This window comes from Ruditapes philippinarum, unplaced genomic scaffold, assembly GCF_026571515.1.
Source record: "Ruditapes philippinarum isolate M1 unplaced genomic scaffold, ASM2657151v2 ctg608_1_1_1_1, whole genome shotgun sequence".
Taxonomy (NCBI): domain Eukaryota; kingdom Metazoa; phylum Mollusca; class Bivalvia; order Venerida; family Veneridae; genus Ruditapes; species Ruditapes philippinarum.
In genome coordinates this window covers 297,275-315,323 of record NW_026859254.1, presented here as the reverse complement: position 1 = coordinate 315,323, position 18,049 = coordinate 297,275, and the positions used below count along the sequence as shown (strand labels likewise).

Here is an 18,049-nt window from a genome sequence, read left to right as displayed (position 1 = left end):
TTACTTATTTGGTAATATACCAATAACGCATTCGAAAAAATCTGTTCTCAAAGTTTAAACCTTGATTAATTTTGACCGTCTGAAAAACATCTTTTGATCATGTGACGAGATAAAATACTTGCTGATCACGTGATGGTCAGAATAAATTTAATAAAACATTGGCTGGAATTAGAATTTATTATTTGTAAAGTATCGAATAAACGCTTTATCTTATTTCCCAATGTGAAATATTCCAGCGCGCGGAGTAAAGTCGTGTATAATTCAACCGCTCATTTGCAAGTCAGTACTATCGGATAATTTTAAAGTTAAATTTGTTTAAAATGTGTCGTGTTAAAGATAGGATGTATTTAATGTATTTCTTATGTATTTAATAACTGACAGATCTTCAATACTATATTATGATATAGCTTTACACGAGTTTGTACCTACAAACCATTGATCATTTTATAAATATTGTACAGGACTATTTTTTTCTCGTAACATTCGATAGCGATAGAAAAAAAAACGGAGTTAAACAGGCAATGCACTGGTGAGTTTAATTTGATATAATTATTTTGTTTTAAAATTGGTTGTATCTTATTAATTGTCAAATTGTCAACATACGGGCGTTTTTATTATCTAAATAAAACCGACAGAGATATCTCTTAACCGAGACTGTTTTGTTTTTCTTTTCTTAACTTATGAGTGGGGTTTTATCCTTGTGATTATTGTTTAATAAATTTATGGTGGTATAGAATTAATAAAAAGTCAATTTTAAGACATTTAAATTCTAATTCTTGGCCATAATATAATTTTGGGGGAAAAGGTGTTCTTGTTTGAGCTGGAATAAGATTTCCTTGAAGATATGATGAAGATTTTAAATTGAAAGAGCGGTGGCTTTTTGTTGTTGTTTTGTTGTTGTTGTTGTTGTTGTTTTTCGCTTCAGTAATAGATAATATATATTCCACCAACTCAATAGACCAATACAATTTGTTACGGAATTTTGACACCAAGTTAAGGTATATGTTTGACAATATTACTATAAAAGGTTGTGACACTGGTCTTAGACGTATGGTATGAATAAAGAAAAAAGAAAATTTTGACATTAACACAATTTTAAAAATTATGACCTCAACAGATTATAGTTACAATTATTACATGTTAAAATTATGAAATCAACAGATTCAAGTTAAAATTATGACACCTCAGATCAAAGTTAAATTTATGACACCAAGAAATGAGAGTTTAAGAGTATGACATCAACAGATTCAAGTTAGAATTATGGCACTGAGAACAATGACACCAACAAATGAAAGTAATGACAATGACACCATTAAGAAAAAAAAATGATATACGAAGTAAATTCTAACAGGGGTTTACTATTACACCTAAATTCTACCATTAAAATTAAAACTTTTCTTTCGAAAAACCGGAATTTTCTTAAATGACAAATATAACGGGTTTATTTCTTCGCCAAAACTCTTTCACTTTTGTAAAGGAGTAAGTTTTTGGCATGTTTTGATAAACTAAAAATGTACATGTAGTAATTTGTATAGATAATAAGTGACTAAGGCTATGATAAACAACAACAACAACAAATAATAATTTCAGCATTAAGTAATGTACATTACCTCTCGCCAACAATACAATATAAAAATCTCAGTTCATTTTTTACTCGTAAGAACAATTTATAACTTAATTTCACGAAAATTAATTTAAATCTACGAAAGACGGATGGGAACATTTCAACTTCTGTGTCATTTTCAATGAAATCACGTTTTTCAGGAATTCACGATTCCAACTTCACGAATTCATGTTTTGATCTTTACGATTAAACTTCATGAATTCACGATTTCAACTTCACAATGTCACGTTTTGATCTTTACAATTTCATCTTGACGAATTCACGATTTCACTTTCACAAATTCATCTTTACGTAGAAACAAAGATGAAATCGTGAATTCACTAAGTTGAAATCGTGAAATTCAAAACGTAAATTCACGAAGTTGAATTCGTGAATTTGAAATCTTGAATTCATGAATTCTGTATTTTGAAATCGTGAATGTATGAAGTTGAAATGTCACTACCGGTATTTCGTATAAATTTGAGCGTTTGCTGCTGCGTTTATTACCGAAAATATCAATTAAAGATCGTTGTCAATAATATATGTGCCATGACCTTATATGTTATAACAGCAATTGACATCAAGATAAAGAAGGAAACGTGTACTTGTGTCATATATCGCGGGATCCTCTTTTTACATTTATATGTGCAATCGGAAAATCTCGGTTATTATTCATAATAACTAAGTAAATTCGTATCCGAAGTTTATCCGAAGGTATTACTTTAAATGGGTAAACTTGCTCCCCAATACATTAAAAGCGAACTGTATGACCGGGTGGCATATACTCGTATGGCGGATTCTTTTGCAAAATCTCTCACGTTTCCTGAATCAAGAAATAAAAATTGAGAGCACCTGGCGATTTTCACCACCGCCACACAAGGAGCGGGCGATTATTACCACCGCCACCCAACCAGCTACTGGCGATTTTAATACCGCTACACAAGCACTGGCGTTTTTTACCACCTCCACATAAAAACTCAATACCCTCATTTGTGAAAGTTGCTTATGACATAATTGTCATCATATCAAAAAGAAATCATGACGTATTTATTATTATATCTTAGAATAAAACTCATGACATAATTATCATTATATCATAAAAAAATTCATGAAATTACTGTCATCATATCATAAAAAAAATTAATATATTTTTATCCTTTTCCATTACATATAACGCTCTAAATTTTACTCTTTCAGTAAACAGAGTAAAAATACACACAAGAAAAAACTGTGTCCCCGTAAATGTGCCTATTTTTGTTTGACAAGAGGCTTCCGAATCTTATACAAATACCTGTTTCAGTTTGTCAAATTAAATTCTGCACACGGTGGGGGGATATAGAAGAATGACTTTAGATAGATTGATTTTAGATATAAAGTATTAAATAATTAATTCCTGCATAGCCTTACAAGTTACTGAAATGTCAATAAAAATATTGATAGTTTAGATTTTATCTTTGTAGAAGGTATTGTTAAATTATAAATACCGTTTCCGTCGTACCTGTTCGACCAGAGAAAATGTTTTTGTATACCCAGCGGGTAAAAAAATTCTAGATTGCGTACGTGTGTGTAGTCGCTTAAATAAATCAGATGTTATAAAAATTTGAGAAGAAAAATATTGTTTATGTTTTCTTAGATCATATTTTTAATTGTATTCACTTCCTATAAATTAACGTTTACTTAAATGATTTTTTACGTCTGGGCGTTATATTCGGAACACTTCGCCGGTTACCAACTATCTTATTTTACCGTAGTACGACGGAGAGGGACGGAAGGTTAAATTTTAGAGCTCGCGCATGCGCTTGTATATTATTCTGAAGACAGAAACCTTGTCTGATTTTTTTTCTTTTCATATGACTTTCTAGGGTATTCATCTTCTTGAAGTGATAATGTTAAAAAGGGCAATGTTGTTCAAAATTACAATGTATATCATGAGATGCACACGTTTCTAAATATACGCGACGTTTGCGATTGTAAAATGCCAATTAATTTGACTTTCGTTTTACATAAATTAGGTTCAAGGTTATGAGAACGTAGGACTAGAAGTATATTCTGAACATTAGTGTAAGCGACCACACTGTTTCCCATTTTTGTTTTAGTTACCTTTTTAGGTCGTATCTACACTGTAAATGTCATAATGCGAGACTTTCCTGCTTTATAAGTGGAGGTAGACCATAAGTGCCCCTTGGTACAATTTTTACCAGTGGTTATCCCCTACCTTAACATTTAATCAGTCATTGATTGATCAATATTAGGATGTGTAAAGGGTCAATATAACAAGCTAGTGTTTTTGATAAAATTTAACTTTTTTATAGAGATTCCTTTACAGTTTAGATAATTTGTAGAGATCTTGATAAAAAAAAAGAAATATTCAACGCGCATCTTAAACAGAGCGTTTGTAAGGGAGATAATTTTGTTTAAAGGGTTGAATTCGAATTGGTAAGTGTTTTAAATGTTGTTGTTTTTTATAATATAAAATACTTTTCATTTCGTTTAAATTGAATAGTGAAACCGAGGTCGTCCCGCTTTGAAACTACAGATTTCTGTTGGAATGTGCACGGGCTTACAACGTGGGATCAGGCCCTTTCCCCGAGGGATTCACCCCCGGGACTTTCTAGAATACAAAAAAGGGAAAATAAATATATATGGAATACTATAAACATTATAGTTTATAGATCAGGGATATAGTTTTGTTAGAATAGTTTTTTCCTATTGATATGTGTTTTTTTTCTTCAGGGGTTGAAAGATAATTGGACAGTTTAGAGGGTCCGGGAGGTCCCAGTAGATAGGACTCAACCCCGCGCCGATAGCCCGTAGGAATGTTTAAAAAAAAAAAGAACAAACTTATTTCATATGCAAAGCAGCGTAAATCGAGCGAAATTACGTGTTGTGTTAATTTTGATATTGACAAAAAAATCTGTGCTTTCCTCATAATCATACCATTTCACGCACAGTTTACGTATTTTTATGTATTTTTTTTCTTATAACATTATTTCATATAAAGCTCTCACGATGCATGTGGCGCAATTGGATCAGACCACGTGACAGATTTACCAATGACAAATATTATTTTTTTTAGAATTTTAATTCATTTTAATTATTTTATAGTCACGTTATATTTTTTCCGAGTGACATAGAAGACAAATATTTCATAATTTGAATGTATTGACAAGTTGGATTAAGGCGAGGCATTATCAGCATATAAAGCCCTAAACTTTCATATCACGTATTCAGAATATCACGTATTCGAAATATCTATAAAAACGATCTGCCATATTAAAAGCATAAATAATTGGTAACAACTAAGCACCCTTTCATGCTATTGTTCCAATTATTTTGATATCTGTAATTTTATACGTTCAGATCAATAGAAGAGCCCGTCATTGATTAAACAGCGCCAATTTTCATTCATTTATCATTATTGAAAGGCTTGAAATAAAATATTGTTTGTTTCCTCTCCCGATACCTACCTACCTACCTACCTACCTATCTACCTACCTACCTACAAAAATCAAAGATAACCAAAACGTTTTATTGCCATTTTTATAATTATTTTAACTTAACATGGAAACAGTGTATGTCATTGAGAATCACATTTTTATATGTCCCATGTTTCTGGATTGTAAATATACAAACATGCAGGGATATATCTTGAATTTTTCTTTGAAAAAATCAAGATAATCAACTAAGAGAAAAATCTTGAGGCATGCAACTTTAAACATTTAAGCATTTATTTTATTCATTTATTTATTTATTTATTTATTTGTCCATATAATTTTAAATGTTAGATAAGATAAAAAAAAATCTACCTACCCTACCTTACCCAAACTGGCCTGGGTCGCTGGAGGAAAAACAAACACTTTTTTAAGTTAGGCCTAAATATCTAACCAAACGGCTGAATGGTACTGTACACATGGGGCTTATTGTACGATAGAATGCTACTTTATTTAGTTCTATAAATTACGTACATGATTTTCGTTGACGTTATTCCGTAAGCAAACAATATGTTTAGAACAGAGTGGAAATTTTACTTTTCATTTATTTACATAGTTATACCCTATCCTTTTTACATTATAATACTGCATGTAACGTCGCTTTTCATTGGATAATTGTGAGGTTTTTATACTTTTATATACACGGCTGGTGTCAATTTATGAGGAAATCTTACTTTTCATCCCTAAAAAAGGAAGTTTGCAGCATTATAAAGTCGTTATTAATACATTATTCCTGAACGGTTATATGGCCGTATATGAACGGTTGTTGAAATAATGCCATATAACCTGTCAAAAAATATCTTCGTTTCATTTCGGTTGTTATTAAGAATTGGTGCGGATCCACACATATATATTTCTTTTGTTGCTCCATTGGAAAACAACAACGAAAAACTCGCACCCCCCCCCCCAAAAAAACAAACAAAAAAAAACAAACAAAACAAAAAAAACAAAAACAAAACAAAACAAACAAAAAAAAACGAAAAAAAAGGTCTTAGATAGACATTTTATACCTAAGCGACGTTACTGTTGTTCCGAGATAGAATGAGAATTTGCTATACCTGATATAATTTCTCATCGGTCTCAAGTTCAACAAAATCCGCGGAGTCAAACTCCGAACATCAAAGTCCATAGAGGTGTTGTTTTATTTAGTCGTTACTACCAAACTATATTTCTTACCATCGACATACTATAATGTAGTAAATAGTATGACTTGTACGGAATATAAATTAACCGACGGTGATTTCTTACATGACTTAGGTTTTATTGTTCTTGTAGATCACATAGTCATTGTTTACTGATGAATACGATGCGCAAAGTTTCTGAAATTCTATCTTTATTTTTCAAACTAATCACCGTATAGTATACACTATACGTTAATCAATAATTTACGATTAATTAAACCTTTAATATCTTAAAATTTGTGATGTCCGCACATGTATACATTTTACAGGCTATAAAAACGCGCTTAAAATAGTTTACTTGCCTTGGACTCGTTAAAAATATACTTTGAAATAATTTTTGATCGCTGAAAGGGATGGATACAAAATCTACGGAATACGTTTAGTGATATAAATTTAAGATATCTTGTTGACTCCACAACGGTTCATTTGTTATTTGTAAACATGCTCACACTATTAAGGAACTTTTGTGTTGCTGACGAATCCCAGGTCATATCGCCATCGTCTTTGTTCCCAGGACGAAGAAATAGTCGCGTGCATAATCTGGAGTATATTGAAAGGTAATTACTGTGTGAAGTAACATCCGGTTTAGTAATATACGTTCCGATATTGTAACAAACGTCACAATTATTATAACATGTTACCACATTACATTTGCAAAAGTATAATTACAATTGTAACGGTGTAGTAACATACCTCGCGGTGTATAACGTACGTCACGGTGTATTCTAACACGACCCCCATTTTTCCCTTTGATGGAAAAAACCGAAAATCTGTGTAGGGTGACATCCGGTTTTGGTTTCAAATAATCGTTGCGCACTTTGAACATAAGTCACATTCATTATAACAAGTTACCTCATACGATATAGTATCAAATACATTTGCGAAGGTATAGTTACAATTGTAACGGTATAGTTATATACGTCACGGTGTAATAACATACGTCACGATGAAGTTACATACGTCACGTGGTAGTAACATACGTCACGGTGTATATGTCACGGTGAAAAATGATAAGTCTCGGTGTAGTAACATACGTCACGGTGTAGTAACATACGTCACGGTGTAGTAACATACGTCACAGTGTAGTAACATACGTCACAGTGTAGTAACATACGTCACAGTGTAGTAACACACGTCACGGTGTAATAACATACGTCACGGTGTAGTTACATACGTAACGGTGTAGTAACATACGTCACAGTGTAGTGACATACGTCACAGAGTAGTAACACACGTCACCGTGTGGTAACATATGTCACGGTGCAGTAACACACGTCACGGTGTAGTTACATGCGTCACGGTGTAGTAATATACGTCACGGTATACTTAACATAAGTCACGGTAAAGTAACATGCGTCACGGTACGTTTCTATTTTATCTTACAGATTCTATTTTGGCAACATATGAATGGAAATTGATACAGTATATATAATGAAAGTTTTGAATTTTCAGAGAAACTTATACAAACAGTCAGGTGCAAGTGTCAGAGGTCAATCAAAGTCAACTTTTTGCATTGTAAATGTGTGTTGATAATTATGTTTATATCATCTTTTCTTTAAGATTCCTTGACTACCAAATACCAGAAACCGATAGAGGACACTATAACATGGACGATGTTTTGGTTCCCGGCTCAAGTGTCGATATGGAATTCATTGAACAGAATCCGGAAGCAATCTTTGGTGAGAAAAGAAATGTTTACTTGAACATAATTTTTGTAAATTGTTAAAAGTAGCTTTTTTGGCTTCAGCCAACAAAACATAACTATGATACGAATCACACGTGCATCGTATGATGTTACCATTAGGGGAGAAAAAGTGTAAGCGACTGCACGATAAATATCCCCTCAATGGTCACTTTAGGATTTCTTTAATCATCTACTTCTACTGAAATTAACCTGTAAAAATACCATTTTTTGAAATTTTAAAATATTGTTTGTTACTCTTCTTACTATGTTGAAGTTAAAAATGATAATTTTGAAATAGTAGGCCTACTCAAAGAGTATGATACATTATTGTAAAGTAATTTCGAATTGTATCTGATTCGTAAATCACTTTTTACTTACGTGTTTTATTACATCCGCAGATTTTATATCCATGAAAAGCATACAGGAACGCTACGGCCATATTGAATCCCCAAGAGGAAATGTGCGTCACAGTTATTCTGAAAACGAGGCTATTTATCAAAACGAGGTTGAGTTTGAAACTTTCGTCCAACAATTTCCGATCGATGATTCCATCGCTGAATGTTTTGCTGCAGCAAAAGATAATGTGACGTCAAAGCAAGACACAAAATTTGTTTCAGTAAGGCGTTTCTATATTTTGTAGAGAACTATTACTTCACTCGAGAATACATGTTTTGGTGACTTTAAGAAAGTAGTTCCTTACTCATCGATTTTACCTTTTGCTTTTAACTTGGTTGTCTTTTACATTTTTTTAATCAGACCGATATTGATCATAACTGACCGATTGATATTTTCTGGAACTAGTATACCAGTTTAAGCTGTCGTCTGTTCGTCTAAAATGTAGCACTTCCGGTAAACATTGGAATTATAGCAAAACAGAATAAAATACTGCAAATGTAACTGTTGTAGCAGTCTTAATAAACATGAATGTTTTAAACAAGATATTTACTGATATCTCTATTCTAGGGTGGAAAAAGACCGCAGGTTGCTACCAAGTACAGTAAGCTTAAGAAAAAGTTCGGCTTCAAAGGTTCAGACGACACTAGCTTATTATCCGAAGATGAGATACGATCACGTGACTCGAAGAGATCGAAGAAAGGAGGTGGGGTGTTTAGTAAGCGACACAAATGGAGAAATCTAAGTAGCAATACAAGCAAGAAAGTTGTGAATTTCTCGGACCAGTGTGATAAATCGGAGTCCGAAACTACCAGTGAATTCGCGAGTGCCAGTCAACAGAATGGTTCCAATAATTTAAGTGATGACGTTTTTCGGACGGATTCTTGTTCCGTTTCCGATTCGCAAATCACATCGTTTTCGGAGACATTTTCGGAAGGGATGGACCAAACCGTTCCGGTGAAAAGTACCCCTGCACCGTGGTCGTTACCGGAACATCAGTCAAGGACATACAAGATGAATAGTTCTAAAAATAGAAATTCAAGCCCAAGTGAGCAAGGAGTTTTTTCTGAAATTTTGGCAGGAAATTCTGGGGATATAGTAAGTACCTACGAAGCTAACAAAACAGTCTAAAGATTGTAACCTATCGGTTCCGTTTCCTATACATCATTTTAATTTGTAAACTAAATATCTATTTCATTTCAAATTTGGTTTTTAAACTACATTCTGATACAAAATACTGCAAGCTAAAATGTTTGATAATGGTTACTTTTTGAATACAGATTTGATAATGTGCCCGTTTTTGTTTTCTTTGTTTCTTTTTCTTTTTTTTTCTTTTTTCATTACTCAATTTTTTGTATCTGAACTGGATGCCAATATTAAACATTTTACCATTACATATTGCTATATTGAGCGATAAGTGGTTCCAATAACCAGCAATCTATTATACTGTTTTTATCTTTTATTTAGATGCAGAAAATTGAGGATATGCAACCAGGCGATGTTTTCAAACTACGAGATCACCATGGCAATAACTTACTTCACAGAGTTGTGTTGCTAGGCAACCCGGATGTCGTAAAATTTATACTGGAGAAGTTTCCGGAAATGACGTCAGAGATGAACGTAGAGAACGAAACTGCGATAGAAATAGCTGCAAAGGTTTGCCTTAGAATGATTAAATAATTTGAAATCTTGAAATTGAAAATAAATATCATTAATTTAATCAAATAAATTAAAGATTTTTAACAATGGTGAAAGTAAAGTTTACGGAATGAATTAAACCATGTGATATGTGACGTCAGTTTAAAGGTATAACAAACAGCTTTTTTCCCTTCGTTTTGAGAAGATTGGCTGCTGTTCTTCTTTATTTTTATTGAATATAGTGCATGCATGGAAAAAACGTTACCTAATCATATACATGTATCACAACGATTCTTGTTGAAGATATAAAGTATTTCTTAAAGGGACGTCACTGAGTTGTTTTTTAGAGGTTTTTTTGTTTGACATGACGGGACTAAAATATCTTTCCGAGATTTGTGCACCAATTGATTAAGGTCTGGACCAATAACTTGTCTGTAAACTTCCAGCTCATCTCCCACTTTTATTCTTGAATAACCATTTCTATTATGAAACATGAACCAAAAAGGGTAAGCCTTAGCAACGCTTTTCACTTAAAATAGGCTAAAAACTCGGGATTTTCAATTGAGTTGGACTTAATATTTCTTTATCTTTTGTAAAATTCCCCCATTTAAAGTGCTTCACTTGATATTCGTAATATTTTCAAATTTTATGTTTTTACTCTTTGAACCTCAGTGAATTTCCTGACTTCGTGAAGTATTGCAAAAAATACTTCGGCTCTGTACCCTTTCTTATACACCGATCTTTTAGATTACTAGTTACCCAGTATGGTAGTTTTTAAATTTTTCATATTATTTTCAGGTTGGTAAATATGATTGTCTGAAGGTGATCCTAGAGCGGAACCAAAGAAGGAGGTCCCTGAGTCTATCTCTAGTAAACAGGTTACTGAACGTGTGTGCACAATTTGGACAGGTACATTAAAACCCCTATACAATAACACCCTGTTAGTGACAACATATTTATTTGTTGATGCAAGCTGCTTTTGGTCTAGACAGGTTATATATTTATTGGGAGGTCTTGGAAAGAGCTTACAATGTTGTAATTTAGAGCTCTACAGAGGGGGTCGCTAATCAGAGCTTGCATTAAATGATTGCCCTGATTTTCTTTAAGGAACCGGGCTGAGTTTGAAAAAATGGTGCTTCGTATTTGTGAAATCATATCCCCCTTTCTTACTGCAATTTTTTTATTTTACTTTTAAAAAAATCTACCATACCCATTATAAGTTCCAGAAAAGAAACTGAGATGTTGTGGTATGAAATTATGACAAACCGTTTCAAACAGAAAGTATATGTGTAAAAAAATGTACTTCGTAAGTAGAAAAAAAGTTAACAAAACCTTGATTTTTCACATTTTAGGCCGATTGTTTGAGTCTTTTACTAACCTACATGTCACGTGATCCACAAAGCGCGTGCACGTTGCCAGGAGACACACGTGGAAACACAGCAGCGCACCTTGCAGCGAGACATGGCAATATCCATTGTTTACAGGTATTGCTCGTATTCACCTAATTTCAAACTAACCTTTATCATTCTAGTACTAAAACAATAAACATTATTTTCTTTGAAAAAAAATCTTATTTGTATTAAATTTTTTTTAAATATATACAATTTAATTTAAGCATTTTTATTCTTTTCCAATGAAAATAATACCATTTGAACTAAAGTCAACGAGAAATTCGAGAAGGTTTGCAAGAAATCTCATATTGAATAAAATTCCTTTCAGACAATATTTTTTGTGGCTAAAAATATGTTTCTGTCCTTTTAGGCTCTGGTAGCAGCCGGATATGATGTCACTTCCGGAAATTTAATGCAACAGCGCCCTCTTCACGTAGCACATCAGAGCCGAAGCCATGCTTGTTTTGAATATTTATTACTTCTCAATGTCTGCGAAGACTTATGGTCATCTTTAAGGGACACAATCAGTCTGAATTCAAGGTAACTGTTAAGAGCATTTGAATATATAAAAGCAGCATGCCTCCAGATTCACTCTAATTTTCACAAAAGCTTTAATTGTATTAAATAGTAAAAAATTGTCAAAGTAATTTACACATTATAATGACACTTAAAATCTACGAAAATTGCCAATAAATGTGTGAAGATATGCTATAAAAACGTTCACTGTGTTTGTCACCAGTAGAAATATGGTGATAAATACTACAAAATCGGCCATTATTCGCACATAACGAAAAGATTGTTTCTTGAATTATGTAGAAATTTATTGCATATAACATAATGAATTATTTCTTTACTTTCGTATTCATTACTTTTCGTATAATCTTACAAGGATCACGGCAATCGGAACTGCCTCGGCTATTATCTTATCCGAAGACTGACGGAAAGGGCCGAGTAGTTGCGATTAAGATCACGGTGGCACAGAGTTGTGTTGCTAAGCAACCCGGATGTCGTAAAATTTATACTAGGCTGATTTGCTGTCAAGAATTGTTTAGGCTCATCTGGAGGCTTGCAGCTCTAACTCTTTAAATATATATTATTTTCATATATGTTTAAATACAAATAGTGCATCATGTTTGCAAAGCTTATTATATAGCCTGTACACCACAATTTAATTTTGGACAATAATTTCTATATGGATCGTCAATTTAAGTAATAGTATGACCAATATTTTTCTTGGATTTTTTTATAGATAAAAGAAAACGTTTCGTGAATCTGAAAGTTTCTGAAATTTGCAAAAAATAAATAATCAATAAAATTAAAAAAAAATTTTTTAGGTTCTTCAAAAATGTACCAATTCTGTATAATTATATATATGATATAGTGACGTTTTATGACATTTACAAACACTTGTGATAAATTTATCATTGTTATTGTTATTGTTTAAAATTTGCAGACTGAGCGACCAGTTGTGTTCCGTGAAGCCAAGTTTAGAACACGTTAGACTGTGTCTCAAACGTTATGGTGATATGTGTTCGGAAACCAGTCTACTCTTGTCAGAAAATAAGGAAAGCATTCTCGAAACGCTTAACAAACTTGAAGAAGATCTACAATTATTTGTAAAACACACCAGCATGGACAGCGCTGCGAAGCGAAAAGAAGCAAGGTACGTATCTGTTGGTTTTTATTACGGAACAATATGCGGAATTATAAGTGTTTCACAAGCCCGTGCCTACTTATAGTGGATTGGTCTACATTTCGCAAGTTTTCCATCAGTATTTAAAATATTGATAAAAAACAATAAAAATGTATGTAATGTTTACAAAGAAGTATAATTTTTACAGCACGGTTTTTTTAAGATAAATAGCTGCATGAATTTACAGCATGTAAACGCGTATATAGGTTATACAGACGTCACCATAATCCAATGAAGGTTGACGTAACGAGCAATTTGAGTATTTGTTTTATACTGTGTAGGGACAAGTTAGAAGAACTCCGGGGCGAGATTGAGCGTCTTGAGGATACATTTGAGTTCTCTCCCCTATCCGACATGGATGATGCCCTTCAAAAATTGTTTTCGTCGATTGATGACGTTATTCTTCCGAGCGGCGACGTCATTAATGGTGAAGGAATTGATGCGAATTCGTCAAAATTGAGGTAGTCATCAGTTTACAGTGTCCTTATTTCGACAAGTTCTTTCGACAAGATCACATTCTATTTTTAGCATGTAGATTACATTTAGTGAACCGTAAATGCATTTAAATATAGATTTAGACATGTATAATGTTGAAATTTAGTATTGACCTGGGCCAAGTCTTTTATAGATCTACTACCTATTTATAGCAAAATCTTTGTTGTTTAGATATAAACATTTTTCTCTCTCTTTTTTTTAAACACGACACCATGTCACTTTAGGTTTAAATATATTTCTTTAAGCTCGATTGCGAAACAAGTTCTTGCAACTTATATTAATCAGTTTCGAGTCCGCTTCCTAGAACCAATCAGTACTGGTGTCATGGTCGTGACCCGATTAGGGATCAAACCCGTGATCCCCGGGTTGTCACTTTTGATCACTAAATGTACTTTAAAATATCATTTTAAGCGAGATTTGATATAAGTACATTGTAAAAGTATTCATAATGAACTGTTTCATTATTTGATTGGTCTAATTTAACATTCATATATATTAATTTGCAGCTCATTAATCCGCGATATCCACAAAGAATACATGTTAGAGAATTGGGAAACCGGTGCTGTGTACGACAAATATTTGAAACTGAGAAAGAAATCCCCCGACATTACCGAACTGAAATCTCGAAAGAAATTAGCTAACAGAGAAGATAAAAACTCTCCTGAAATAAATCCACCTGTCATAAAACCCCAACCTAACCCGTTGTCTGAACGCTTCAATAGGAAAGACAAAAATACCGAAAGAACTTTAGATGTTCAACTTCACGAAAGCGTAAAATTAAAAAGTGAGAAACAAGTTGAGTCTATTAATACAGACAACGATAAAGATGATATTAGCAGACGACATTTAGATATTAGCAGACGAGAGTTAGAAAGTGATAAACATTTTGACAAATCCTCTAATTTTAGAGAACCAACAGAACCTAGGTCAAACGATATAGTAAATGGACATTGTATACAACCGGAAGTGAATAAAGTTAGTGCTAAACTGACTGAACAACTGGTAGAGTGTAAGCCTGGTGAAAACGATAATGAGGAGTTACTGAACGACAATAAGGAAAACGAAAATCCGACTGAAAGACCTTTCACAAAATTGTTATCTTTAGATGAACGAATCGATCTGCTTATTGCAGGGGAGAGAAATAGAGAAAAAGCTTCGGACGAGTCCGAACACACTGTATCGTCTGCTGAAAGCAGGGATTCGATTCCAGACGGTGTAGGCTCCATAGGGTCTATGTATACATCAACATTTACTTCTATTACGTCAGAGACTTCCGGTGCCTCTGACTGGTATTCTAAATTAGGGTTAGCCAGTCTGGAGACAACATCAAGTGATGACGTCACAAATGACACAACCACAGACACGGCTTCGTATTGGTGGGACATCGGAAATGACAATCAAGCTGAGGAATCCCCGAATTTCAAAGTTTCTTTCCCATACGGAAATGACATCAGAAGAAAGATACATCTTAATTTAGAAAATGACGGGTTCTCGTTCGATGAACTCAGAGAACATAGACTAAGGAGTCATTTACGTTCCATGCAACAGACACGGTACGTAACGGTGCCTATTGCGAGCTTTGACCAAACTTTTAGTATACAAACGAGCAAACATAATGAGTGTATTCCTATTGAAATGAAGATCATATTCATCACGTTTGGTTAATACATATTTATTTAAGCTCCCATGCAAAACAAGTTCTTGCAACTTAAATTAATCACTTTCGAGTCCGCATCCTGGAACCAACCAGTACTGGTGTCATATAAAAACATGGTCGTGACCCGATTAGGGCTCAAACTCATGATCCCTGGGACCGTGGAGAGTTAGACACCTTAACCACTAGGACACCGCTCACCTTATTCATCACATTTATCTAAATTAAATATCATGTAGATTTATCTACATGAAAATCATAAATGTAAAGTTAAAACTAGAACTTACACATGTGTTCGCCGTTTTGTAGATTGTTTTCTTCTTTTCTTTAGATTTTCAAGTGATAATTACCGTGAGAGGATAACGACCTCTACCGGCGAAGTGATGGGTGGATTTCAGCAACATCCGGTTGCTGACAACACGGACGATGGTATTGGAGTAACATCGTCAGGCCATTCCGGTAACCGTGTTGTTATTGATGTCAATGGAGCGTTGCGAGAAAGACATAGCTGTAAGTATGGATGCTTGCCATGTTTCATTAACATTTGTCCCGTAATTATAAGTCGCATTAGGGTATAAGACGTATTTAAACTATTTAGACATGGACAAGAAAATGTTTAATATTTACTGTTTTCTTTCCTTTTTTCCTCTCATTCATTATGATTCTATAAACGATGTGTTTAGACAATATTGATTTACATATATTTAGTCATGACGATGTAGGCATTACTTTACTTTGGAAGTAACAATCAAATACGGTATGTATTTCGTGTGAAACCGTTCAGTGTTATTTCAAAACAATAATTATGTTAACCATTCTTTGTCTATTTATACATGTATAGATAGACACGTTATATTTGGCGTGGCAGCGTTGTCGATTGGTTAACGCGGCGAATTAGTCACTTAAGAATATCTGGTCGTATAGATTCAAACCCCGCCAGGGGTTGTGAGCAAGAAACTTTACACTCATTGCTTAGTACTGGTTAGTTCCAGGAACGGATTCGAGAGTGTTACTTTCAACACAATTGAACATAAATAAATTAGCATAAACTAAATATGTTATTTTTTGATTTCCAGTTAATAAGCCCAAACCAAAGCCGAGAAAACGGGGTAAACAACAATTGTTTACTCTAGAAGACGCCATTGCAACTAAACCAATAACTGAGTCCGAGTTTCGTGAACGCTACGATAGAAGATCAGCACTTACATCCGGCCCACTGAATATGCGTTGGGAAAACATGTCTGTAACGGTAAGAACATTTTTTAAAAATGTTTTTGAAATGGTAAAAATGTGTGCCATGTTTTAAACATATTTTTCAATTTTTGATGCAGTTGTTGCATAATTGTTACACTCTTATGATTGCACGGTGTCGGGGGGGGGGCGTTAAATGAAAATGATACGGTATATAATGAGTATATCTATATTTTGTAGGATGATGAAGAGGATAGAAGTATGACATGGTAAGACTCTGTCGTTTTATCTTTAAAGCATACAATAACAGGAAGATGCACTGCATTAAAGGCCCATTATGCTTAAAAATCATTCTGTTTTTATTTCCCAACAGTTTTTTTTTATATTTGGTGAAATTTTATTGTCTTTTGAAAGTTACATGAATCATCTTTTTTTCCTGTATCTTTTTGGCAATTAATACAGTTATAGTGATATAGTATTTTGTATGGAAGTCAAAGTACTACTTTGTTTACATTTTGCTACCTTTATGATATGACAAATAATTTCACATCCAGTGCTACTTTCTTTTTTTAAAAAAAGCATCTAACATGCTCTTAAACTTTCATTAAAACGTTCTAAAGTTCATGTTTGCCCTTTTTAAAGAAGTAAAAATTTAATCATTTCTGAGGCATAATGTGCCTTTAGTATTTAAGAGCGGCACTTATGATTTTTTAACCCTAGTCAGCCGCTAAGAAGCGGCACTTATGATTTTTTTAACCCTAGTCAGCCGCTAAGAAGCGGCACTTATGATTTTTTTACCCTAGTCACGTTCCTTGTTTTTCTTCTCTTTTTATTTTTTGTTATATCATATATGTTTTACATTTGACAATGCAAGAAACGCCTTCAAAATTTAGACTTTTAAGAAAACTCAATGTGGTTTGAGGTTTTCAGCGTGTGTTTCTAAATGTTCTAAATAGTTTCGTTCCATATTTAAGACTGCAAAATAACAACATTCAATGATTCTTCAAAAATAAACCTTCAATACAGATTCATAATTAAATCATTATTGATTAAAATTATATGAATTCTGTCTATCCACTATTGCAGGTCTGATTATGGTAAAAGCTATCCACACGGTATACGAAGCGACACTGACACAACAAGCGGGTCACAGACACCGCAAAGTTACGTTTAAACATTTCAGAGGATGTCACGACATCTGTCGTAAAATCGACACTACCAGAGGAACGCAAACGTCGGAGAGTTTAAGTTATTCCGTATTCGGAGCAATGCATAAAAACATGAAATTTGACATGTAATTTCTAACTTGTCAGTATCGCGAGCAACACAATAATATAATGAAAAGTGTGATTAACACCAAAAAAAAACACCACCTGAATTAAAAGCAATACAGGAAAAATCATACAAGGTGACACATTTTTTTGAAGCAATGCTAAAATATAGAGAAAAATTGACACGGGATCTGAAATATTAAAATTACGGTCTCTGGCATGTGATGTAAATCAAACACGGTGAAAGGATTTATCTTATTGACTAACTTTCCACTGAGAGATACAGTCCATAAAGTTACATGAAATGGAGATTTTTTGTTTGATTTGGCAGCTGTTCTTTGTGTTTGAATAATCGTTGGCCTGA

General features: G+C 33.4%; 1 protein-coding gene across 2 annotated transcripts; it reads left to right on the top strand.

Annotated features, from left to right (window-relative positions):
- The first annotated feature begins 322 nt into the window (after positions 1–322).
- LOC132755823 (synphilin-1-like) lies at positions 323–17,668 on the top strand. Of its 2 annotated transcripts, none has more exons than XM_060746739.1 (15): positions 323–529; positions 7,836–7,954; positions 8,358–8,575; positions 8,923–9,450; positions 9,820–10,008; positions 10,789–10,899; positions 11,343–11,474; positions 11,752–11,921; positions 12,835–13,044; positions 13,356–13,535; positions 14,076–15,122; positions 15,555–15,733; positions 16,300–16,472; positions 16,655–16,683; positions 17,501–17,668. In XM_060746739.1, the coding sequence occupies exons 2-15, from the start codon at positions 7,882–7,884 to the stop codon at positions 17,586–17,588; spliced, it is 3,327 nt and encodes a 1,108-aa protein (XP_060602722.1). In that variant the 5' UTR covers positions 323–529; positions 7,836–7,881; the 3' UTR covers positions 17,589–17,668. The 2 variants fall into 2 exon arrangements, with proteins under 2 accessions (XP_060602722.1, XP_060602721.1); XM_060746738.1 differs by lacking the exon at positions 323–529 and adding an exon at positions 6,536–6,832.
- Positions 17,669–18,049: the final 381 nt, after the last annotated feature.